The 14,696-nt window shown below is 38.9% G+C and overlaps 1 protein-coding gene across 1 annotated transcript; it reads left to right on the top strand.

Moving 5' to 3' along the window:
* The first annotated feature begins 1,305 nt into the window (after positions 1-1,305).
* Positions 1,306-6,924, top strand: LOC107158764 (olfactory receptor 4C3-like). The gene is made up of 3 exons (XM_015505257.2): positions 1,306-1,316; positions 5,503-5,505; positions 5,928-6,924. The coding sequence occupies exons 1-3, from the start codon at positions 1,313-1,315 to the stop codon at positions 6,920-6,922; spliced, it is 1,002 nt and encodes a 333-aa protein (XP_015360743.2). The 5' UTR covers positions 1,306-1,312; the 3' UTR covers positions 6,923-6,924.
* Positions 6,925-14,696: the final 7,772 nt, after the last annotated feature.

Below are 14,696 nucleotides of genomic sequence, written 5' to 3'. Positions count from 1 at the left end.
TAATGTGTGCTCCTGGCTTTCCACAATTTCTGAATCATCATTGGGCATGGGAGAATCATGATACAGGTACCTATAGTGCATTTATTCTTATTGCTGTGTGTTGCAAGTGGCACTATTAATAATTACTCAGAGGTAGATTGTCTTTCAATGAAAGTTTTTATTAGATCACACCAGTCATCAAATATAAACAATTAATGCAAAAGTGTTGGGTATGCTGGAGCACCCCAACTAGCATTCAATGCACACAAATTAAACACTAAAAGCAAATCACACAATCTTAGGGCAACCACTGTGTGGGCTCTCTCTCGTCCAGTGAGGAGATCCATGGAACAGGGTAGAGAAGAGTGTGGATGCGGAGTTGCTAATCAAGACCTCCAGAGAACAAGCAGGAAGCAGGTCTGATTTTATTGCGAAGTTACCATGTATATAAACTCAGGCAGTAGCTAAGCAGATTATAGGCAGCCACCAATACAATTTCTGGCCAACTGTCCCAGCAGCGACCAATTGACTAGTGGGCCATTGAGCAAGTGCTGTGACTGTAACATGCAGCCTCGTGCCCAGGGCTGTGCCTACAGGGTAAGCTGTTTGCCACTCACATGCCTAGCACAGGGGACTGGTTTGCCACTCACACGCCCTTAATGTACGCCATGTATGCAGTACTGCAGTATTCCAGGCACTTGTCCCCACAAACCACAAGCCAAAATACTTCCAATGCCACACAACTTCTCTTAGCCAAAGAGCCAATGTTGTCCTTGTCTGGTGATTCTCTCCAACTGATGACTGGACATCAGAGACTGATGTCAGTCCAGGGAATGACAGCAAGGTGGCCAGTCTTACCAATGTCCTTGGAGTAAAACTCTTCAATGTGGCAGGACCAGCAATTGAAATACAATTCCAAGTTGGTGGTGCACGTTGGTGATTGGTTATACCCAGTGAAAGTCAATGTCCATTGGTTATGTCCAGTGAGGTGATGTAATTGCAACTGGCATGTTCTTTGCTCATGTCCATGGAGCTGTGCTCCCTATCAATTGTAACTAGTCATTGCTAAGCATGCCTATGGCTAGTGCCCCTTACAGCTCTTTATCAGTCATAAGCAGACATGACTAAGAAGTTCAATGGCTGCTGTTCCTTATGGCCAGCAACTTAGTGAGTCCCAGTATGTCCCAGCATGTCTATGGCAGATGCTCCCTACACTGTGTTACTTCATTATATGAATATACCATAGTTTTAAAAGTCTATCTTAACTTTGATAGACATTAGCATCATTACCAGTTTTATGATATTATTATGAACGATGTTATCTATACTTACAATGTGTCTTTTAATGCACAGGTGCATAAATTTCTCTTGTATTTGAGCCTAGGAATGGGTTCTCTGGGTAATAATTTATATGTGTAGTCAGCATTAGTAGACAACCTTGAATAACTTTCCTATATACCTATGCAATCCCACCAGCTGTGTGTGAGAGAAGCCATTCCTCTATGTCAATGGCAAACACCGGGTATTGAGAACCTTCACTTCAGTCATGTAGGAGGAGCACTGTAATGGTAATTTATCATGTATCTCCATCATATTTCCTGGATGACAAAGGAAGTGATCCCCCTCCCTTTCTATTGTTTCCTAGTCATCCTCTGTTCTGAGGTCCTTGTTCGAGATTCACTTGGCTGGCGATATTCCTGATGTGTAGGAATTCCTTATACATTCTGTATCAGTTCCAGTGGTCTGGGATGCAAGGGATTCACCGGGAACACTGTAGAGGGAAGGAGGGATGAACCATCAGGAAAAATGCAGGTCTGTCTTCTGTGCAAGAGAGAAGGAGGAGAGGGAGGAAAGCTGTGGATTACAATGTGGTGGTAGAAGTTTTGTCCAGGCTGATGGAGAATCTTATTTAAAAGTGAGATGGGAGAAGAGGAAAGGGAATTCTGAGGAGAGTGAGGAAGGCCATGCATGGTCCTTGAGAAGGGTTGGGAATGTGTGCTGATTAAGGAAACACAGTAGCATGGCTGGGCAGTCCTGATGGCCTTTTGAGGGTGGTGACAAAGTTCCCAGCTGACCAGATCTTCCCTATTTTGTCTTATTCTAGATGCTTTGAGGACACAGTTTACAAGAAGGCTTAGGATGGGATTCACTGGGTACAACTGTTGAGTAAACCTGGCCAATACTAGAAAGAGGACTGTAAATCTAAATGGTTACACAACTGCTGGAGGAAGGCTCCTTCATGTATCCACGTATATACAAAGCATGTCTGTCCCTCTGGCTCAGCAATCCCATTACACATGCAGGTGGAACCTGGTGGATTAATTCCTGAATGTGTACTTGCTGGGCTCAGAAGGTTATGTAAACTGTAATGGATTTTTGGAGAGAATCTTGTCAATCATTATGATCATAAACAATATAACTAAAATTAACTCAGCAATGCCATATTATTTGGTTTTGCAAGCATGTTATTTATTTATTTTTTCCTGCTTTGTTTGGACTGGATACCACTCCTTTTAGAATAAAGACTCCAAGCTGCTAGGAAACAGGTCTGTCTTTCTCACCATGGTATGCCTGGCATTTACCAAAGTGCTACCTTATATTAGGTAAAGCCTGAACAACTACTGACAGATGGACCTGGCAGAAGTGTGATTCCAATTCAGGTGTTCTGACTCTAGTTCCCTTGATCTTTAGCACACTACACACTAGTGTTGGGGACAACAGGACAGTGATTCTTATCTCTCAGCTTTGCGAGGGAGTTGGATGTAGGAGGACCTAGTCTGTGCCTAGAACAAGATATTCAACAAAAGCTGTCGATTTTGTTATGGTAGGTCAGAGATTTCTCTAAAATTGCTGACCCTCCATTATCAGTTCCTGAAATATCCTAACTCCTTTTCTTCCTGTCACTTTATGGACTTTTTCTCTAGACACTAGAAGTCCACTGCACATTTTCAAGAAGTAGAATACAAGTTACTTCCCTGAGAGACACTTTATATTCACAGGGACTAATTAATGATGCAGCCACATTGTTCCAACCTGTGGACAGGCAGAAGCTGCTTCCAGCACTCTATCCCTCAGAGAAGCAGAGAGTGTTCAGTGCTAATGACCCCTCATTTTCATTTCTACCTTATAAATGACACTCTTCACCAGGAGGAGAAAGATTTTCTCTGAGACTGTGCTGATGAATACTTTTCTCAGAAAGAAGAGCCAGAAAGCCAGCTGTCACTTCCCTGAGGCTTTTGCACCTGAGCATTGGCAGGGGTGCTTTTTGCACTTGCACAAGGCACAGATTGGAGTGAAGAAAGACCTGGGTTCTAACTGTGCTTCTGCCCCAGTCACCCATGCAACTTCAGAACAGCTTCATTTCATCTTGCAGAGTTTCAAATCCACCACTAAACGGAGGCAACTGGGAAAGATGATTTTAAATGTCATGTGTTCTTCAGCAAATCAAAGGGAAATAGATGGTGGGACAAATTCCTAGCTGCTTGTAAATGAATGTCCCTCTTTAGGTTTTCACCTAGTTCTCTTGTAGATTAGATACATTTCTTCAGTGAATAGCAACTGCCTAGTCTGTGCTTTGCCTCAATATAAAAAAAGAAGTTAAATCTCAACTGATATTTTATAACATGAAATAGTGAAACTTAGAATCATATACTTTAAGCTAGCCTCGAAGACCTTTCAGGAACATCATGGTATAATATTGGGAATTAAGGATATTCTGGAGACTTGTTGGTACCCTCAGATCCAATCAATGTAAGTTTTTTATAACTTATCTTTCAAATTTAATAAACAAATATTTCAATCTGAGTTAAAAAATGTAGTGGAATAATTTTGCTAACATTATCATCATGTTCTACAAATAATTTTGTTTCTCATGGATCACCCAAACAGGAGATTTTCTTTACTGGTTTTTAACAAATGCTTTATTTCATTCTCCTAAAAATTTGAATTCCAGAAACATATCAGTTTATCATTCTTATTTATTGGCATTATCAACTCATTATTTGAATGTACTACTATATAATTCATTATTATATTTTCTCTGCATTCTTTTGTTCTGTATGAGGATGAGAGTGTTAGGATATATTTCATACTCATGATGAAATACGCCCACATCAAGACCTACTTAGTCTGGAATGCACACACTTGGATCCTGGCTCCTTAAGCCATATGAAGATTTGTTGCCTAAGGTGGCGATGATGGTGACAATCAGAGATGCCATTTATTGAAGGTTTATCATATCCAGGTTTCTACAAACACATGACATGCACTATTTTCATGTCTTCTCTGTAACCTTGGGTTGTAGTAGAGCTCTTTTATTTATAAATTTAAGTAGTTTTTAAAAAATTAACACATAATGATTGTACAAACTCTTACCTTTATTTTACAGATAAGAACATCCAGGCTTTGTGAGGTCGTTCATAGTCATGTGGCCAAAAGTGGCAGAGGAAGGATTTAAACCTAGGCGTATCTGAGTGACAGTGTAGTATGCTAAGCCCACAGACCCTGTGGCAAGACTGCCCAGTAGAACCTCAGCTCTGCCACTTGTTTGCTATTTGTGCTTTTCACAAAGTGACAGAGAGGGGATGGCAATGGAAAAAGTTGAGATCCCCACCTGAAAGTTGTGAACTGTACAACTGTGTCTCTTTCTCACTCTGCAAAATGAGATTCAAAGAGGAATTGACCTCCCGGGGCTCAAGGGAGGATGAAGCAGTTTTATATGGTGCTTGGTGAGGTGCTGGTGGGTCTTTGCTCTATGGCGCTCTCTGTGCTTCTGACCTGACAGTTCTGCTCAGGAAAGGTCCTCATCAGACTGGACCCTCCCAGAAACTGAATTTGCCTTCTTGCAATAAAGCATTTGCAGAAGAAAGGGAGCAGCTTCCTGGTCAGCAGAGGAATTTTCCTCAGCATTTCATATCTGGGTGTCTCTTTCCTCTGCTGACACTGGCTCTCCTTAACGCTTGTCACACTGAACATTAGATCTTCAGCAAGTTGAAAGATTCGGCGACTTGAAGAAGGCCTGTATTTCTAAGATGTGGGGAGGTCAGTAGTAATCTTTCAAACAAAAGCTAAGATAGGTATGTCCTTAACATCATTAGGAGAATGGAGAGTAAGTAGGTATCTTCTGCCAGATGAGCTTATTATCCATAGCTGGTTAAGACAGGGCCTTTCTTCTCTCTGTCCTTGTAGCCTCCTTTATGTAGTCACGTGACAGATAATCATGTAATAAGATGTTCATCAATTTATGTTTTTATTTATATTTTACTTTGAGTCCTTCATGTAGACTGAAAAGGGGTCAGTAGCCTTTACCTGGGTGGTTCTAAAATGCCAGGGTAAGAAACACCCAGAAGTGTGCAAATGTGTAAAGCAAGTGGAGGGGGAGTAAATCAGGCTGCTTCCTAGATATGGTCCACTGCATGGGGACATAAAGGGAGGAAATAGCAAGGAAAGAAGGGAGCAGGGGCAAGTCTCCCTGTGCAACCAAGTCGTTTTCACCCCATTCTGTTTCAGTTTGATTTACATCAGTTTGTGTTACCACTGGAAACCCTGATTCGCAGTTCAGCAAGCCTTTCTGTGAAGTCTGAGAAGAAAATTTTAATTCAGAGGCTACAGACCACAAAGGCAGGGATTTCGGGAGATCCAAAATATTCATGGTTTTCTCCAGTGCCATCTTATTTATGCTGAAAATGGTCAAGATGCATTCCAGTTTTAATCGTAAAATCGATTCTTGTCGAACGTCCAATCCCAGCTGTAATAACAGTTACAGGCTAAAATAATTGAGTTAATATTTTCAGCTAATAACTAGAATATCCAGTGCCCAGTGATGTAAAAGCTACAGACATGATCACATTTTGTAATTAACAGCATCAATTGGTATAAGATCTTTGGAACACAGGAGGGTTAAGAGGGAAAAAGGGAAAATGGTTTTGCCAAAAGAAAGCTTGTCACAGTCCCACCCCTGGAATTAATTCTCTTACTTATGCTTTTTGACATTATAGGTAATACTGTGCTTGCATTCTCAGTGACCTTGGACTCCATGGGAACATCTCACAATATTACGGAATTCTTCATGCTGGGTCTCTCGGAGAAGCCAGAGGTGCAGAGAATTCTCTTCATGGTCTTCCTGATGATTTATGTGGCCACAGTTGGTGGCAATGTACTCATTGTGGTCACTATTGCCTCCAGCTCCATTCTGGCTTCCCCTATGTATTTTTTCCTGGCCAACCTGTCCTTTGTGGACACCTGTTATTCTTCTTCTCTGGCCCCTAAACTCATCGCTGACTCCTTGTATGAGGGCACAACCATCTCTTATGAAGGCTGCATGCTTCAACTCTTTGGAGCCCACTTTTTAGGAGGTGTTGAGATCATTCTGCTCACAGTGATGGCCTATGACTGCTATGTGGCCATCTGCAAGCCTCTGTACTATACAACCATCATGACCAGTCATCTCTGTGCCATGCTAGTAGGGGTGGCTTGGCTGGGGGGCTTCCTGCATTCCTCAATTCAACTCCTCCTGGTCCTTTGGTTGCCCTTCTGTGGGCCCAACGTGATCAATCACTTTGTGTGTGACTTGTACCCTTTGCTGGAGCTCGCCTGCACCAACACACATGTCATTGGTCTGCTGGTGGTGGCCAACAGTGGTGTGATCTGCCTGTTGAACTTCCTCATGCTGGCTGCCTCCTACATGGTGATCCTGCACACCTTGAGGTCCCACAGTGCAGAGGGGAAACGCAAAGCCCTCTCCACCTATGGGGCCCACTTCACGGTTGTGGCCTTGTTCTTTGTGCCCTGTATATTTATTTACATGCGCCCATCATCCACTTTGCCAATAGACAAGCACATGGCAGTGTTCTACGGGATTCTGACACCTATGCTGAATCCACTCATTTACACCCTGAGGAATGAAGAGGTAAAAACTGCCCTAAGAAAGCTCTTTATACTGTAAGAGCTTTCTTTACATTGCAGGAGGGATGGTAAACGGTAAATTGGGAATACAAGTGACTTAATTTCTGCAAATGAAACAACTGACACTTTTAGTACTGTAAATCAGCTTATTCCATCATTTTTCTTCATGCACTTTCATGATTTATTTGGCCTTTTCACTTGCATTGCATAATTTCATTATAAAACAGCTGTATGGAATCCACAGGTCCTGAATTATTATTCATATTTTATAAATGAGGCAATGGGTGTTGTGTGATGTGGTTAATTGATTAATCAAAGGTTATCTGGTTCTGAAGCTCAGTTATTTTGATCAATCATCTTTAAGTAGCAATCCCCATTAATAACTTTGAATCTGTGTGATAATTAACTGAGCCTTAGAGAAGGCAAGACATAACCTCATACCTTCAAGCTTATCCATGCCTGCAGCTTCTGTCCCTCCTGTCACCCTGTGTGATGTCATCAATATAGCTGCTGCAGGACAGTAGAAAGCTTGAGAGCTGCAGGCAGATCAACCAGAGTCTGAATCTAATTTCCTATGTTTACTTGTGGCATGGCCTTGAGGAAGTGTCATATTTCCTTTTTTAAATATTTTTTAGTTGTCAGTGGATCTTTATTTTTTATTCATTTATATTTGGTGCTGAGAATCGAACCCAGTGCCTCACACATGCTAGGCAAGCATTCCATCACTGAGCCACAATCCCCGCCCTCAGAAATATCATATTTCTACAAGTCTTTGATGCTGTATGGGCTCTCTATCATCCAGTGAGGAGCTTCACGGAACAGAGGAGAGTGTAGCTGCAGAGTCACTAATCAAGACCTTCAGACACCAAGATGGAAGCAGGTCTGATTTTATTGATAGTTACCAATCTATGGATACTTGGGCAGTAGCTAAGCAGGTTACAGGCAGCCACCAATACAACTTCTTGCCAACTGTCCTTGCGGCAACCAATCATGAAATGGGCTGTGGAGCAAGCACTGTGACTGCAACACGTAATCTTATGCCAAGGGCTGTACCTACGGGGTGAGTGGTTTGCTGCTCAAACACCTAGCAGGAGGGGACGCCCTTAACATATGCCACTTATGCAGTACTCCATGCACCTGTCCCCACGTGATGCCTATCTTTAAAGTAAAAGTCATGACATTTCAAATTCACATGTTCTGTTTGTCTTCATGTGTCTGGCTTATTTCACTTAGCATGACCTCCCCCAGGTCTACCCACATGTAGCAATGCCAGGGCGTTCATTCCTCTTTTTAAGGCATTAACTGTATACCTCAATAAAGCTTGGGGCAAATAGTGAAGGTAGTATATGTTCCAAAGTGTTATTGTAAAAACTTCATGATCTATACAGTTTTAAATGTAGTCTCTGGCACAGAGTAACGTCCCAGGATGTTTATTTGATATTATCATGTCTACCTCAAGCTTTTCCTAAACCCTCCATAAAGTGCCTGCTCTCCTGTCTCTGCTAGGTTTGAAATACGCATGCTTATGGAAGAATATTTTTGTGTGAGTGATGCAAAGAGGCATTTCCTTTTTTTTTTCGTAATTCTTCCTTTTTCAGACACCCAAGGTTTCTTGTGTTCTGGAATCTGGAACACATGCCCATGTTTATTTCATCTTTTTCTTAGTTTTATAAGCTCTGCATATATTCCTTTCAAACTTTACCTTTTTTAAACTTGTGCATATTAATTATACACAATTGTAGTTTTCATTGTGGTATATAATATTTACACACAAAAATATAATCTCATCAACCTCATTCCCCAACATTGCTCCCAGGTTCCTCTCCTCCCTCCCCAACCCCCTATTCATCTCCCTCTAATTTCATGGAGACCCTTTCTTACATAATATTTTTCCTTCTAGCTTCCACAAAGAGGAAAAAACTTCTCTTTCTGAATCTGACTTATTTTTCTCAAAATTATATTTTGCTCTAGTTCCACCTATTTTCTTGCAAATGCCATTATACAGTGGCATTTTTATTCAGCCAAAGGCTTCCATATTTCTATTTCTTGTTTGACAAATAATCTGTAACTTACCAGGTTGCAACGTATCCTCTGCTTTTATAGGATTCAGGATTTGAACCCAGAGACGTGAACATGCTAGATAAGTGTTCCACCACTGATCTACACTGTCAGCCCCATGCCACTTTTGTACAAAGAAAAAATCTAACAAGATGAAAATTAATATGAAAGGAAATATTTTTATTGTTAGATGTAATATTTAAAATTAGTTCCTAAGAGCCAACAAATTTGGAAGCTTAAAAAGCTTGGACTGGGGATGTGGCTCAAGTGGTAACGCACTCACCTGGCATGCATGGGGTGCTGGGTTCGATTCTCAGCACCACATAAAATAAAATAAAGATGTTGTGTCCACCAAAAACTGAAAAATAAATATTAAAAAATATTCTCCTCTCTCTCTCTCTCTCTCTCTCTCTCTCTCTCTCTCTCTCTCTTTCTCCTCTTTAAAAAAAGAAAGAAATAGCTCTTGCTTGACCCTTAAGTTTCTGTGTCTGTTAAAAAAAACAGAACTTTTAGGCAAAGAAAATATTGTCATCTTTTGTTTAATCACCTTTTCATAGGCTAATTAATAATAGCCTACTAAAATAAGTAAATTAATAATAATTGAATATCTTGCCCATTCATATAGAAATATACATGAGTGGGAGTTTGACTCAGTCATGTAAACAAATGTGGAGTTCTTTGAGGGACTTAAAATAAAATTAGGTTCTTGTTTTACAGAACTATGAAAATAAATTTTAGATTAAAAAATTCCAAACTCAAAAATTCCTTTTTAAAAATTCATCAGAAGACAATATTTGAGAATATATTCATGACCTAGGACAGAAAAATACTTTCTGAATGAGATAAAAAAAAATGGATCAACAAATGATGTAATTTATTAAACTGCTATTAAATGATAAGAAGACACCATAGACAGTTAAAAGAGCAGTCACTACTTGGGAGGGTATATTTGTGATCTATATAACTACCAAAAAAGCAGAATGCAAAAATCACAACTAAAAGTAAGAAGAAAAGTTAAACAATCAATAGATTAACAGGCAAATGCATGAATAAGAAATTTATACTTGCTATGAACATTTTAAAAGATGCCCAACTTCAGTGGTAATCAGGAAAATGCCAACTTATTGTAACTAGGAAATACCATTGTTTCATATTAGCTTGGCAAAGACTAAAACACTTGACATTATCAATGTAGCTGAAGATGAGAAGTGGCAGGCTTTCTCACACTGCTGGTGACATTCACCACAGAAAGCTACTCCATGGAAATTATTCAAGATAAAAAACAAATATTTGGTTCACTTACAGGTGTTTATTTAGAAAAACTCTGATGAATGTGCACATGGAAACATACAAGGTTATTCATAATGGAATCTTCATAATAAAACAGAATACTTTAAAAAAATATGGCAGATCTGATGGGTAATAGTACACCAGTGAAAAAGAAAGAAGCTGAATCTCTACCAATGAAGATTTGTCTGAAAAGCTTAAAACTGAGTGAATAAGTGAGGTTAAAAATGGTGCATCTAGTATGTCAGCATCAAACACAATATTATCTTGTTTCTATGTGTGAATGTGTGTGTGTGTGTGCAGTTATGTTTATGAAGACAAGTGCCATTTTTAAAGAAAGGACTGAAAAAATACTATGAAATTCTTAATCATAGTTTTTTTAGTCATGAGAAATAGGAAAGGAGCCTATTTTATTTTATATCTTAGTTTTAAATTTAATTTTAAAAAGATAATAATTGTATATATAGCATCATAATGAAAGTGAAAAATAAACATAAGTACAGATATGTTTTTTATTCTATCATTCAGAATAGCGGTTTAATGGTGATAGAAAATGGTGATTTTTGCCCCTCCTTCAAAATGACGAAATTCTGATGATGCCTGGCTCCTGAGTCAATGAATTCCTAAAATGCCTACATATTTAATAGCATCTCTGCTCACTCTGACTTATTCTCCCAGTTGAGGCTGGTCCTTCTAATGCTCCCATCACTTCCTCTAAACCCATCAGCTCCAGGACCCCTTTATTGTCAATTGTTGCTCTGTTGTTATAACTGACTTCATCTACAGACTTGGTTAAGACTCTGCTTGCCTAAAAGATGGAAACAACACTCTGGAGTGTAAATTAGTTCTTTGTTCAGCTTACAAGGCACCTTAAGCAAGAACCACCTTTCAGATGCTCCATTTCCTTGTCCAAATACGGGTATGTCATTCCTTAGGTTATGCCCCAGTAAAAGGAGAGTGCACATGGAAACAGTAGTAGCTGCCTAGTGACAGAAGTGTGATAAATGCTAGTTCCCTCCCTGAGATGGAGAAAAGGGAAAACAGAAGAATCAATACTAAAAATTACCTAAACCTCCAGATTTTAAGTGCTGTAAAAAGAATAGTAGTGAGTACAAAGGGAGAATACCTGTATTTGAATTTTGTATGTTATGATTCATTCTTATGTGGCCACTGGCAAAGAACTTAAAAATAGGATTTTTTTTTTGTTCACCTCTCTGAACACCTGTTCATCATGTGAAGTTTCTTTCTTCATGGAAAATATTAGGATGAGTACATATTTTATGGTTTACGTCTGAGATGTCCCACAAAAGCTCTTGTGTGAAATAATTCAATAATCTTCAGAGCTGAAATGATTAGATTAAGAAGCATAAGCTAGGGGCTGAGGTTGTGGCTCAGTGGTAGAGTGCTTGCCTAGCATGTGCGAAGCGCTAGGTTCGATCCTCAGCACCACATAAAAATAAATAAAATAAAGATTTTTTTTAAAAGAAGCATAAGCTAATATGTGGATTGACCCACTAATGTGGACTAAATGGGTGGTAACTGTAGGCAGGTACGGTGTGGCTGGAGGAAGTAGGTCACTTGGGGGTATGCCTTTGAGGTTTATAGTTTGACCACCGTGATTGGATTTCTTCCTCTATCTCCTGTTTTTTAGGTCCTGAGCTGATTTCCTCAGCCATGCCCTTCCACCACGATGTCCCACCTCACTCAGGCCCAGAGCCATGGAATGGGCAGATCATGGACTGAGCCTCTGAAGCTGTGAAGCACAATTAACTTTTCTTCATCTAAGTTGTTCTAGCCAGGTATTTTGGTCATCGAGAGGAAAACCTGACTAAAACAACGTATTTATGTGAAATATGTTTGATGATCTTGTCTTTTGTTTTTATGTATCAGAGGAAAGTACCACTTTGCAAGCTGCAGGCTATTTCTTCAAACTCAAAGATTAAAGAAAGAGAGAGAAATAATTTCAAAGACGTTTCCTGTTATGTGAGAATCAAAACATTCGTGGAGTTAAAAATTACTGACAAATCACCAGCTGATTCTTTGAAGACAACATTTTCAGCCAGGTCTGTTTGTGAAAGCAGATGAAGTCAGGGGGATTTCAAAAAAGAGAATTCCAAATAAAATATCAGAAATTTAAACAAACATAGAAAATCAACTCATTTGTGTATATCTGGGGGAAGTCACTGTGAGGTTGGGTGAAGCACAAGGGCTTTGAGTTAGATTGACTGAGACTGGAATTCTGCCTAAGCCAAATTTTAGTGAAATAAAATTCAAGCTCATCTAATTAGATTTTAAGAGTTCTTAGCACTGAAAGGATAGTGATAAGAGGTAACACATATGTTTAATTAGCTCAATTTATCCATTTAGCAATGTATATCTATATATTTCATCAGGCCGTACACGTGATGTATGGTTTCTTCTAAAGCTCATACTCTGTGATATCAAAGCATCTGCAGTTTCTAAATCTTTTAGTATTTTATTATGTTCATGATTAGGATTTTTTCTATGATCCAGATTTGAGAACATTATCATTCAGTTCCACAACACAACTTGTTCTTACACTTATAATTTCCTGTAACAGCTGTTTTCAGAACTTTCTTCTCCTTTGTTCCTGTCTAAAACCCAACTTCAGTGTTCAGATATTTTCAGCTTTAACACTTCAAGATTTGTTCATTTTCTGTCTTTTGTGCCATCCAATTCTTCTTCTACTTCCTTTTTTGGATAATTATACACTAGAAGGAATGAATAGTAGAGATGCAATTGTCAAAATAAGCTTCTTGGTGAAAATGCTCTTTGTGTGACTGTGTTAAGTGAAAAGTTTTCTATTGCTGTAATGGAACTTCTGTTAACCTCTCAAACTCAGGAAGATAAGAAAAGCATATTTTGATGAACGTACTTTTAAAGAAACTTCCTACTGCTCTACAGTCTTTTCATGTATAGTTTCTGTTCCTCTTTCACAATACAACTTCAGTATGGCTGTAATGAAGAGCATAAAAGGTGACAAAAATATTGCCCTTGACGTGTCACACCACAGTGAGATTGACAATATGACCCCTTCTGAATCTTTGATAGTTTTGCCCTCATATATCCATTCAAGAAAATATTTAAAAATATATTTTATGAGTGCATTGGTATAAAGATGAATATAACCCAAGTTGGATTTGGATTATATTTATTCTTGTTTTCAAGAAATGAAGCAATGCACAGATTCCTTAAAGTATCATGGTCTCTTGGCACTATCTCCCTGTATGGGCTAATAATAAAAAGTGATGTATCCACCAATGTATGGGTGGATAGAGAAACTGTGATGTATATGCGAATCATACTCATAAGTAATAATGTGTATGTATAATAGAATAATATTCAGCCATAAAGAGAATGAAATTCTGTTATTTGTAGCAACATGCACAGAACTAGAGGACATTATGTAAGGAAAATAAAAAAGACACTGCATGTTCTCACCATGTCAAAGCTAAAAAAGTTGATTGCAAAGAGGTTTCAAGTAGAACAGTGGTTGCTGGAGTCTAGGAAGCATGTGGAAGAGGAGGAGGAACAGAAGGTTGGATAATGAAAACCAAAATGTACTTTCTTATGGCTTAGATATGAGGTGTCCTCCAAAGGCTCCTGTGTCAATGCAGGAACATTCAGAGGTGGAATGATTCTGAGAGCTGTAGCTTAGTCAGTCTATCCTAGTTTGAATGGATGGATTGAGGGATAAGTGTAGGTAGGTGGGGTGTGGCTGCAGGAGATGGGTGACCAAGGAAAGCCCTGGAAGGAGGTATCTTATCTGTGGTTCCTTCCTGCCTTCTCTCTCTCTGCTTCCTATCTACCATGAATGAAACAGTGTTCCTTCACCATGTCTTCCCCTGGGATGTCCTGCTACAACTTGGGTCCACAAAAATGGAGTTGGCTCACAGTGGACCTAACCTCTAGCTATGAGCCCAAATCAACTTTTAATCCCCTAAGTTCTTGTCAGGTATTTTAGTCACAGAAATGAAAAAGCTATTAAAAGTTAGTAGAAAGAGTAAGTTCTACTGTTCTACAGCCCAGGAGGGTGATTATAGTTCACATTTTAAAATATATTTTATAAATAATTAGAAAAGAGGAGTTTAAATATTCCAAGCATGAAGCAATACTAAAGTTTAAAGAGGTAGGAATTCTAAGTACATAGGGAGAATAAGTTCTAATATTCTATAGCACAAGAGGGTTAATGTAGTTCACAATAATGTAGTTCACAATTTATTACATATTTTATAAAGAATTAGAAGAGATGAATTTAAAGATTCCCATTATAAAAAGTAATAATATTTAAGGAGGTAGAAATTCTAAGTACCCTAATTTGATTATTATATACACTCTGCATACACTGAATGATCACACTGTACATAAATATATACGATTATATGCCAATTAAAATTTTGATGCACAGAGGATAATTGACCATCCCAATTTTAATGAGTCAAGGAGAA

The sequence above is a fragment of the Marmota marmota genome, unplaced genomic scaffold (assembly GCF_001458135.2).
Source record: "Marmota marmota marmota unplaced genomic scaffold, marMar, whole genome shotgun sequence".
Classification (NCBI taxonomy): Eukaryota; Metazoa; Chordata; class Mammalia; order Rodentia; family Sciuridae; genus Marmota; species Marmota marmota.
Note: the sequence above shows the minus strand (reverse complement) of the source record. Positions and strands in the feature narration are given on the sequence as shown.